The sequence below is a fragment of the Macadamia integrifolia genome, chromosome 6 (assembly GCF_013358625.1).
Source record: "Macadamia integrifolia cultivar HAES 741 chromosome 6, SCU_Mint_v3, whole genome shotgun sequence".
Lineage (NCBI taxonomy): Eukaryota > Viridiplantae > Streptophyta > Magnoliopsida > Proteales > Proteaceae > Macadamia > Macadamia integrifolia.
In genome coordinates, this window is record NC_056562.1 from 9,415,251 (window position 1) to 9,426,216 (window position 10,966).

A 10,966-nucleotide genomic window follows, 5' to 3' on the forward strand; every position below is an offset into this window, starting at 1 on the left:
AAAGGGATAGCAATAATGTAACGACTGAAATTAAAATCCTAAATTAAGAAAGAAAGGGTAGTTAGAAGAGGGAATGAGAGGGGGGAGAGAAGACTACTGAAGGAGCCTACTTACTTGAACTTCAACCCTCGAACTGAAAACTTGATCGATTTGAGATACTACCAGTACTAAAAACCAGATCTAGAATAAACCAAATCTGAAATTTCTAGTACTAGAGAAAACAAATCTTGAAAAAAAAATTGTTCCACGGCTCGTGATCTTGTCACCTAGATCTAAGCCTAGAACTATAACTTAAAAAATTACAACTCAATTGCATAAATCATAAACATAAAAGGGTTGAATAAAGACAAAAGAGTGCTTACATTAATTGAAATAAAAAAAGCTATTACAAAAGTGATTAAAGAAAAGATAAAGAAGAAATAAAACTAAAGAGAGAGCAAGAGAAAGAAAGAGCAACTAAAAAAAAACTAGAAGAAGAATGAATTGTCTCCCCTCCTCTTACATGAGTTGTATTTATAGGGAATGGGGAGGTAGGGTAACAAATTTCTCTTTCCTAAAAAGAAGAAACCCACAATTGGTTGTGAGATCTTTTGAGACCAAAAGTGCTAAGGTGGAGGAGAGAGAAGAGAGAAATAAACTTTGAGAAATTTCCTATAATTTGTTTGTTTATTTCTTTGCTTTTTTTTCTAATTTATTTCTCTTCTTTTCTCCCTCAAATGGACGATTTTCCTTCTTGCTTTGTGTGATTTGGACAATCTTTATTTCTCCCTTTTTATTTTTTTCTTTTTTTTTTTCTTCTCTTCTTGCGCAAGAACCCTTCCACGATTTTCTTTGCTTCTAATTTGATGTGGAAATCCCCTCCATGCCCTTGGTGCTTTAAGTGAGCGAAAAGCAGAAAATTTTCAACAAAATTTTCTGAAAAAAACAACCATGAGATTCGAACTTGAGACCTCTTGGTGAGCAAAGAAATTTTGCACACCATAGCTCAGCAACTACACGAGGTAGTTGTTGTTACTAAAACGAATCTTCAATCACTTAAGGATGTGTTCCATCAATTCTTGTTGGCTTTTAGAATATTCTTTGTACCTCTGGGACAACTGCAAATGGGCTGGTTCTGCATCTCGATTTAGTTATAATTCATTATTCTTTTCTGGCCCGAAAAGAATAATCATTTGTACGGGTGACCAAACGAATGTGTACTTTTAATTTAACATGTCCATCTTGCTCAGAATTTCGTCCTCTTCGCAACCATGAAAAGAAATAGGACCTCTTTACGTGTAAAATTGAAGATATAGCGTCCGATAGTCTTTAAGGCCTTGAAAATATAAAACCTACAAAAAGAGAGTAAAACCCAAGGTAGCTCCATTCTAAATATGTAAAATGCATGTTTTACTACCCTAGATTTCACACATAAATGTACTCATCAGCATCACGCTTTGAATATTTTCCTCTTTTTTTTTCACCGTACTGGCTAATTTGCATATTAGGGTATTATGCTAATGGTGCACACGAACTTCCATATTTTTTATTTTGTTATTTTCATGTTTGTATCGTGGCATATTATCAGATTGTTGTTGTGGTTCCATTCGAATATATTCTTATTCAAAATGATGGCATATCATATCTCATATAGTAGTGGCATTTTTGTAATTTTCAGCGTATTTCTAACTCTCTTTTCTGCATTGTTTTAGGATGTAAATAGTAGCTATACATAGATTTTGCATGTATCTTTTTCTTTACTTTCAATATGTTAACCTAGCTCATTACCAAATATATATATATATATATATATGCAACTCTTTCCTTGTGCATGGTATTTTTATTTAGTACAATGAAGTATAAAGTTTAGCATATTTAGCGTATCACATGATTGAAGTCCAAGTTAAATGGAGTGCCTAACATCTTCCTTGGACCGCAATTCAAAGTGGAGTCATTGGTTTTTTCGGGAAATTACCTTAGATCTACGAGATAAGGAGATGAATCACAAAATAAGTAGATCTAAGGAAATTGCCTTAGGGATGAAGAACGTTACCTAGTTGCGTTTCCCCTATGCCCTCTCACAAGGTCCACTAAAATGTGCCCATGCCCCCTAGTTGGATACTCATGCATGCTCCCTCATTGGCCTAGTTGTTGGTGTGGAGGCCACACGGCCATATAATGTTCTTCATCCCTAATTTTTTTATCTCGTAAATCTGAAAAATTGCCCCTTAGTATTTTCTGTGTGAGTTCTAGGTTCTAACCTAAATGGCAATACCATCCTATTAAGACTTGAATATTTCATTTTGTCTATTATTATTATTATTAGGGAGAGCATTCCCTAAAGGAGCGTGGCACATGAACTAGCACATGGACCTATAAGAACACATGCAGAAGCATCAATTGTGACATGATTGTCGCTTTTGAGGGGGTGGTGTTGTCATTTCGTCCCTCCTTATGTCTTCTTTCTTGTAGAGGTCATACTGCCTTTTAAATTTTTTTTTTTTTCTAATAACACAAAATTTCTCCTCTAATTCCTTGTGGTTGAGTCTCTCGAGCTGTCATTATACCTCGAAAAGTATAAAGAATTACAATCCTCATTCCACATAAAATCCTAAAAATACATTGATAGTTAGAATAAATTCGTAAACCGGATCAACTGATACATTTTAAAATAATTCCATATGATTTCTTTTATATTCCTCCGTGTACGTAAAGATTCACCACTCTCGAGATATTTGTTGTTTTTCATATGTTTCCTCACGTTTTCGAAAAAACTGTTATTATTAATAATAATGGCAGTGGGGAGCGGGCCTTGGGGTGTCTCTCAGTTGAAAGGTTAGAGGCATCCGATCAAAAACTCCCACCAAAAAGGGGAAAAAATCCCACCTCAAAACTGGTATCTTTCTTTCTGGGATTAGAGGTTAAGCTTAGACCTGGCCCCTTGGCCTATTAGAACCAAATTTCTAAGGGTTGTAACTTGTAACCCCACACAGATCCAACTATGGCTAAACCAACCAACTCACGGTCCTCACCCCACCAAGATTTTCAAGAGGAAAGATAGAAACAGAATTTAAAAAGTTGAAAGTTTTCTGGAACTCTGGTCCAAGGCATGTCCAACAAGTGTCCCAAACCAGATAAGTTCCTCTTCAAAAACCACGTCTGTCTACTCTGTTTCTTAGTTTGTGCTTGACAGATAGTCCTGCAGGTCCTGCAGTAATTTCGTGACCCCAATTTCCCAAAAACCACCAATTAAACCATATATTATTTATTGAATTTAAAAGTTTCACTTTTCTCAAAGTTGCGTTACCTCTGGCTTTTTAGCCGTTACAAAAGAAACCGATGAAATCCAGGGCTTTTCTTTTAGCCATCAGGCGAAACCGATTGCCCAAATGTCCTTTACAACTAGCTTCGGCATCTCCTAACCTAGTACTGAACCTGACATCCGAGCCTGACTCAACGGCTATTTTTCCTTTTCCACCCTTTATATAGAGGGCACCGACCTTTGATAATCAAGCAACTCAGTCTCCATTCACTCTGCTATTCTCGAGTCTCAGCTCTACCTTCTCTCTCTCTCTCTCTCTCTCTCTCTCTCTCTGTTTCTGGGTTTGTGGTTTGAGCTTTGACGACATCCATGGCCTTCTCAAGAGCTCTGGCTTCATCTTTGGTGCTTGTATTTCTTCTCTTCAGCTTCTCAGATGCTAGAGATCATCTGGTTGGAGGCAAGAGCGCCGTATGGAAGATCCCAAGCTCTGATTCTGAATCTCTGAACAAATGGGCCGAAGCAACTCGTTTCCAAGTCGGCGACTCGCTTGGTAAAAATCAAATCTTTAGCTCATGGCCTTCTTTCGTTCTCTTTGTCTGTTTCTCTGACTAACACTAACTCTGGTTTTCTGCAGTTTGGAAGTTGGACCCTCAGAAGGATTGGGTGCTGCAAGTGACTAAGGAGGACTACGTGACCTGCAATTTAACAAGCCCAATTGCTGAGTACAAGGAAGAGAACGCGAAGGTGAAGCTTAACCGATCTGGACCTTACTATTTCATTAGCGGAGCCAAGGGACACTGCGAGAAGGGCCAGAAGATGGTCGTGGTTGTGATGTCTCCGAGACGTGGCTACATCTCTCCTGCGCTATCTCCGACGGAAAACGAAGCCCCCGCTGTCGCTCCCAGTAGCAATGCTTCTGGTCTGAAGGCTGGTATGATGGTGATGCTGGGAAGTCTGTTTGGGATGATTTTGTTCTGAGTGAATTGGAGATGGGGCTTTAGTTCTTACAATTTGGGAGGGTATGGGGTTTATTCATTTTATTATATTTATTTATAGTAGGGGAAATATGGATTTTCCATCTTAGGGTGCTCGGTTTTTCTTTGGTATATATTATGTAGGACTTGTCATTACTTGTTCTGATATTTTACCGAGATAACAGTGAGATCTATACCGAATTTATTCATTTCTATCAAGCCCTTTGTGTTCATTTGTGTTCTTGTCATATTAAATCGCCTTGGGCTTGCAGCTTTTTTACTTGTTCTCGAGAGAGAGAGAGAGAGAGAGAGAGAGAGAGAGAGTCGGCATTAGCCGATTCGAATACCAATTCCGAGTTTTTGAAACCCTGGGAACAGATAGATCATAATGGAAAGCAAATATTAATGGAGAAAACAAGAAAAAGAGCAGTAAGGAGTTCTGCGGTAGTGTGGGGCTGCGAGAGAGGGGTGCTGCCGGCCTTAACGGCCGGAATGGAAGTGTGGGGGCGGTCATGCGGTCCGGGGGGGGGGGGGGTCGAAGTGCCTCTAGTGTGCCGTGTTGGAGTGGGTAGTGGTAACTTTTGGTCCGACACCTTGATGAAGGGTTGGTGATAATGGGCTCGTCAGCATTCACCCGGACCTGATCCGCCCTAAGCCTGAATAGGCCTGGGCTGAGATACCCTGGCCCTGAGGGGGCCAAGGGCTGAGAAATTCCGGCCTTCAGTCAGGGCCGGGTTACAGGGTTGAGGCCTCGGGTGTAACCCGGCCCAACCCAACCCTGTATTCTCTTTCTTCTTCTTACAAACTCCAGTGGATGAAGGAAAGGGTCATTGCCCAAGCTTGAGGAATCATATCTTCGCCGTTTAGACAATCTAAGGATAAAGGAGATAGTCTTCTTCTTCTTGATTATGGCCAATCAAGATCAGCCTAGCCCTGGCCCAAGGGATTTTTCAAGCCTCGATTTAGGATCAAGCTGGGTTGGGTCAGGGTTGGGCGTTGGGGCTGGGGTTCTCAAAAATTCGGCCCAATTCAAACCATTGTTAGCTAAAATTGGAAAGGCAAAAAAATAGAAACGAGGACGGTATGGTTTATAAACAATAAAAATTTTCGAATGATACGGTCAAAAAAATAGAGGACGGTAAAAAATAAAAATAAAACGGTGCGGGTTTTAAACTGTGTAGATTTTAAACAAACGAAACCAAAAAAATGGTATTATACTCATATAAATTAAGGTATATATGAATACTTTGCATCAATGTTCAAAATAACTATAAAAATCTTTCATGTCTCATTATAAGTTTTATGAAATATACCACACATGTCTAAGTTTTATTAAGCAATGTGGCTTGATTATGATGTTGTTCATTATTCAGTTTGAGTTAGAAGTCATCACTTTAGAAACATTTTTCAGCAAATGCATCAATTTGTATATCAATTTCGGGATCTATACATTGATATTGAGTTGAAGGTGATATCATGAGAAATATAAGTCATTTAGTTGGCTTCAAGTCTACGAAAGAATCAGGTGGATCAGAGTTTGGGAGAGAGATATGATCAATTAAGTAGACATTATGTTCAACAAGTTAAGTCTTAAAAAACGCCAAAAAAAGGGAACGTGTTTAGAACGGAAATGCTTGCCATTTGTTATTCTTTTTTTTAAGTATTGTTGAGAAGTATACGGAAAAACATGTTTTAAACGGTAAAAAATGAGAACATGTTTAAAACGGAGTTTTAAACGCTTTTTGCTAATAGTGATTCAAACATCCCAAAATCAAACCATCATTTATCTTTATAAATGTTATCCAAATGGGAAGGAGGGGGAGAGGGGAACCACTGTTGCAATTCACGTTCGATCACTTCGGCATGTAGTCAGCAATGACAAAGGTTGGCCAGGCAACGCCGCACAAGCAGATGAAACGGATTCATGCCCTGACTCAAAGGTTACAAGCTGTCGGCTTGAAGTGCGCTTCAAAACATATGCTGAAACAACAAAAATAAAACATCAGGTCCTGAAAGAAGACCGCACAGTACAACAAACCGCCAAACCATGTCATGTGCGTGATTGTTTGCCTATCATGAACTTGACTTGTGCGCTGAAATGGTTTTGTCTGATCTTGCAAAACTGGCTCAATGGTACGCTTGTGCTTCTTTCGTGTGAGATGTCCATCCTTAGCAACCATCTCTTCCTTGAATTCCCGAATCTGTCCAACCTTGATCAGAGAGTCATGGGTTACCTGCATTAGTTGGGGGAAGAATCCATTTGAGCAACGATGAGCTGAACCTGCAATTGGCTAGTTCGATTGATCCGGCGGGATCAAAAGAGGTGAGCAGGCAAGGAACCGCCAGTGCTAGAAGAACAGAAGAAAGGAGATTGAAATAACTATATCCATATTGAACGAATTCCTCTATCTAGAGTCCAGACATTAAATAGAGTAATAGGTCTCTCCGAACACAATATTTCCATTCAAGAGATTGAGGGAGTGGGTGGACATAGGAAGAAAGATGTGATGTTCCCTTCCTTTGTTCTGTTCCTTAAAGAAAAGCACCAAAATACCCTAGACAAGGCATCAGGAGTGGTTACATCATCCTTTCTTTGTCCAACTTGGTCAATAAACATGTCTCCCCTCGCATATCAGGTCGTCGGAGAGGAGAGGTTCTTGCATGCAGGTTGCCAGGGAAGTTTTTGCTCTCTAGTCCCAGTGAGAGATGAGATTATTTCTTTCTTTCAACGTAAGGGTAAAAAGTAAACCCACATATACCGAAGGGTATTTTGGTTGTTAAGTGCCTACTGACGTTATGACTTAACTCACACTGACTAGGACTGCTTATAAGACTTCTTAAAATATAAAGAAGGATCAAGTCAAGTTTCAAATCGTAAAAGGTCGCTTACAATCGGACCATAATCTAAGGGAGGGCCAAGTAATTTACTCTTTCTTGTTATCTTCAAATAGCTTATCATTAAATATTACACTCTCTCTCTCTCTAATATTTTCCTCTTTTTGTCGTGAAAATGTATTTCATGGGTGCATGAAAGATTGGGAAGACATTAATTCTGTCCACCATGAAGAATCCCCACTATATTTACAGCATAAAGATCCTGTAAATCATGTGCCTGCACCCTTCACTCACCCCGAATTTGGATCTGCTGCAATTACGATCACCTGTTTGTACATGTAAAGATCCAACAGCTGTCCTTTTTGCTACTATCTATACATATCCCTCTTCACCCTTGTAATGTCAGGAAGTGAGACAGATGTTGAATCTTCACATTTACGACCAAACCAGGTGATCATAAGAATAGCAGATCCAAACTCGCCCACCCCTGCCAATGGCCCACTCATGTGCATCTCTAGTTCTGCGCAGAGTCCATCAGCTACTCCAGCCTCCGCATAGCCTGGTCACTCATGTGCATTTCTGGCTGACCGCTCCCTCTGCCTCCCACGTCCATGCTCCGTGCTCGACGCGCCACGCTCCACGCTCCACCCTCCGCATCGCAAATAGCACCGCCATCACAACTATAATCCATAGCCCATGCCACTGTGCACAACGCACTCTTAACTGCTGGAGATGGTTCACAAGAGCAGGATTCATTTGAATCCAATTGAATAAGATGACGTGGGTTCCACCAATCTGAGAGGGAGAGATGAAGATGATGATAAAAAAGAGTAACAGGTTCACATGTGGAAAAGAGAGGTAATTTAGCATTAAAAACAAGGAGGAAGAGAGATAAAAGTCTAAATGTAGGGGAGTCACAGAAAATAAATAAATTCAGGTTAGGGAAGTATAGGAAATATAGGACGAGTATAAGGGTGAGGGATAGTAACTGCCCCTAAAAAAAAGATGGTGAGTTCAAATAGCCGCAGGTTATTTCATCCGTTTCCTTTACTTGGTTCCTTCTACAATTATACCGCAGTCGCCCAAGTCAGAACTCAAAACTACCATTTACATTTCCTTTACTTGCTTCCATCCCATCCCAATGTGGGATGCTCCAAATGACTTTAGTGGGGTGGCTGTGTTGCAGGGTGGGGTTGTAGGGGGAGATGGTGAGCATGGTTGAATTGAAGAAGATGATGGTGGCATACAAACCTGTACATGTTCACTGATGATGACATCATCCAAGGAGGGCAGGGACATGGCAGCCACACCAACTATGAACTGAAAAAGTGATTCTCAATTGATGGTCGAGATGAACTTACCTAATATCCTGACAATCGAGCCATGCACTCTCGAATGTGTAGTGAGATGGAGCGAAGCCCAACCCAAAGCATAGCTCCACTGAAACACAGCTTCCTCCACCGCGGCACAAGCCCTATGCTTGTTCGTGATCCACAACAGCTCCTGAGATGGAATCTCCAACTAAAAGTCATTTGGAGCATTGAAAAACAACCCCACCCTAATGACAGTTGACAAATAATTTCGTTCAAATTGCATAGCAGAAATCAAAACGAAAACAACAATAATCATATAAGATCAATCTTGATTTCAGAATGAGAGGTAGAAAGAAATAGCAATACGCAAACAAGTAACACAATTATGTCCATAAATATAGTGGGTATTCTTATGGATTCAATCCCAACGTCATCAAATTGTCATCTACTTCATCAATAACTTCACATTCCTCTTCTCCTTCCTCAAGTCTCTCTGAATGAAGAAATTCTTCCCAGGGAATCTCCACCTGTAAACCTCAAAACAACTTGCAAGAGCCAAAACCAAACCTATAATGAAGCTGCAGCTCTTCTCTCAATAATCTATCCCAACATCTTCTCCACCAAAAGCCTCCGAAAACCCTGCAAACACACCAAACAATATGATTCCTTCTCTGGTGAATTTCCCAGAATTGCTTCTGCCCTCTCCTGGCGACTACCAATTATAAGGAGCTTCTGCTCCAAAATTGTAGTAGCAGGATTGCACGGGTGGGGCAGATTCCAGGGTGTGTTCCCAGAAGACCAAAAAAAAAAAATTTAACGGTAACCCCTTCTGCCCCATTCCTGCCGCCACAACCTCCTTCTGCGCCTCCCCTGTCCCCAACCCCACTAGGAAGGAGGTGGAGGTTAAAAAATCAAAAAATGAGATGTTCAAAAGGAGGATGAAGCAGTTTCTGGTCCCCAACTTGCCATGGGCGATGAGGTTACTGGAACAGAGGGGTAATCTGGGGTTTCTGAAATACCAAGGGAGAAGGAGAGGTGAAGCTTTGCTAGTAGGGGAGAATCAGAAACAACGTTCAGGGTAGTAATTGCCCCCAACTGAAAATAGTGATTGCAACTCCAGAAAGAGAGAAACAGTTCTGTTTACATAGACCTGTGCAAGCCGAAAAGGTACTGTTGATGAAAATATGCTATTACATTGGCAGAGTGGAACTACATCGCTAGAATTACAAGCAATCTGCATTTGAACTCTCACATCAAATGAACATTTGGCAAAAAAAAAATATTTAAGTGGTGCTATTTTCAATCTTGCGTTGTCTCTGCATTCTCCTCCTCCTAGTTTTATCCCTCCTACGCTTGGCCTGGATATCATCACTTTTCTGCTTTGGCTCTTTCTGAGATTTATCACCTCCTTCTGGATCCTTCAAGAGCTTTTCAAGCTTAGGATCATCTAAGAATCCTCTTGATCTCATCTCAGAATAGAACTCTCTAGCTTTCGTTATCCATCCACATGTTGCCAGGCCTTGAACCAGTACAATGTAACAGGCAGAATCAGGTATTATCATGTACTTCTCCATTTCCATCCAAATCTTCACTGCGTTCTCTGGTTGCTTCAATCCAAAGAAGTTGTTGAGCATTAGGAGAAAAGTATGATTGTTAGGACCACAACCAACTTCCCTCATCTCACCAAGCAGTTCCAATGCTCCTTCTATATTAAACCCTTCAATAAATGCATGATAGGTAACAACCGTTGGGTTGATCCCCTTGGTTACCATGTTAACCATTAGGTGTCTTGCTTCCTCTTGCTTCTGTGCTTCACAAAGAGGAAGTATCATGGAGTTGTAAGTGGTGGAATCTGGTTGCAGGCCTGCTTCTTTAATTTTGTCCACAAGTTTGAGAGCTTCTGTCATGCAATTTTCTTGAGTTAGTACATATACAAGAGAATTGTAGACATCAAGGCTTGGGACCCAGCCCCTCTTCTTCATTTCATCGTAGAGTCTTAACGAGTCAAAGAGATACCCAACCTTTGAGAAACAGGAAATCATATGGGTATAGGAAGTGGCATCTGGAGTGACACAGCAGCTAGACATTTCTCTCCAAACTCTCTTGGCTTCAATTATGTCAACTGAGATATTACACCACCCGTTGAGAATTATGTTGAAGCTTTGAGTCTCCAAAGGATGGAGCTTCTTATTTTGAAGCATAAACTCTTCAGCTTCTTCAATATTCCCATGTTTACAGAGAGTATGGAGGAAAGTGAAAAATGTTTCTGAATCAGGGGTTATTCTGAACATGTCCATGGCCAGGAATGTTTTGATCGCTTTGCCAGGATTGTTGGCGGCTGCATACCTAATAAACCCTAAAAAGGAATCAAGTCAAGAACATAATCTAAATTAAGAACTATGAATCTGTATCTAGATGTCAAGAAAGTATATACCAATTATAATCTATTCATACTTCAGTTGGGTGAAGATATAACGAACTCAAACCAAAACAACATGAAAAATAAGTAAACACTTAGTAACCAATCAAGTTTAAGGGACAACAATTTTCTCCTAACACAGTTCTTCACAAAAGCAACATCCAACAACTCCTACACTCCTCTC

The 10,966-nt window shown here is 40.3% G+C and overlaps 3 protein-coding genes across 3 annotated transcripts in view; 1 reads left to right on the plus strand and 2 right to left on the minus strand.

Annotated features, from left to right (window-relative positions):
- The first annotated feature begins 3,484 nt into the window (after positions 1–3,484).
- On the plus strand, positions 3,485–4,434 carry LOC122081124 (early nodulin-like protein 3). The gene is made up of 2 exons (XM_042648105.1): positions 3,485–3,791; positions 3,876–4,434. The coding sequence occupies exons 1-2, from the start codon at positions 3,611–3,613 to the stop codon at positions 4,217–4,219; spliced, it is 525 nt and encodes a 174-aa protein (XP_042504039.1). The 5' UTR covers positions 3,485–3,610; the 3' UTR covers positions 4,220–4,434.
- A 2,681-nt stretch (positions 4,435–7,115) lies between these two features.
- Positions 7,116–9,603, minus strand: LOC122082047. Its single transcript, XM_042649548.1, has 5 exons — positions 9,514–9,603; positions 9,330–9,458; positions 8,813–8,890; positions 8,412–8,571; positions 7,116–7,845 (listed from the first exon to the last, which is right to left on the minus strand). The coding sequence occupies exons 1-5, from the start codon at positions 9,601–9,603 to the stop codon at positions 7,589–7,591; spliced, it is 714 nt and encodes a 237-aa protein (XP_042505482.1). The 3' UTR covers positions 7,116–7,588.
- The window catches only part of LOC122080621 (pentatricopeptide repeat-containing protein At1g80880, mitochondrial), a 6,966-nt gene continuing 5,435 nt past the window's right edge, over positions 9,436–10,966 (minus strand). Inside the window, exon 2 of the mRNA XM_042647414.1 lies at positions 9,436–10,709. Coding sequence (XP_042503348.1) covers positions 9,647–10,709 — 1,063 coding nt within the window. The 3' untranslated portion in view covers positions 9,436–9,646. The remainder of the gene's footprint in view (positions 10,710–10,966) is intronic.

Excerpts from the sequence above, each read along its gene's own strand:
- LOC122081124 (XM_042648105.1), top strand. The coding sequence starts at position 3,611 with ATGGCCTTCTCAAGAGCTCTGGCTTCATCTTTGGTGCTTGTATTTCTT. Across the intron at positions 3,792-3,875 it reads CCAAGTCGGCGACTCGCTTG|TTTGGAAGTTGGACCCTCAG; the intron begins GTAAAAATCAAA and ends GGTTTTCTGCAG.
- LOC122082047 (XM_042649548.1), bottom strand. The coding sequence starts at position 9,603 with ATGCAGATTGCTTGTAATTCTAGCGATGTAGTTCCACTCTGCCAATGT. Across the intron at positions 8,891-9,329 it reads CAGTAACCTCATCGCCCATG|GTGGAGATTCCCTGGGAAGA; the intron begins GCAAGTTGGGGA and ends TGAGGTTTACAG. Across the intron at positions 8,572-8,812 it reads AATGTGAAGTTATTGATGAA|TTGGAGATTCCATCTCAGGA; the intron begins GTAGATGACAAT and ends AATGACTTTTAG.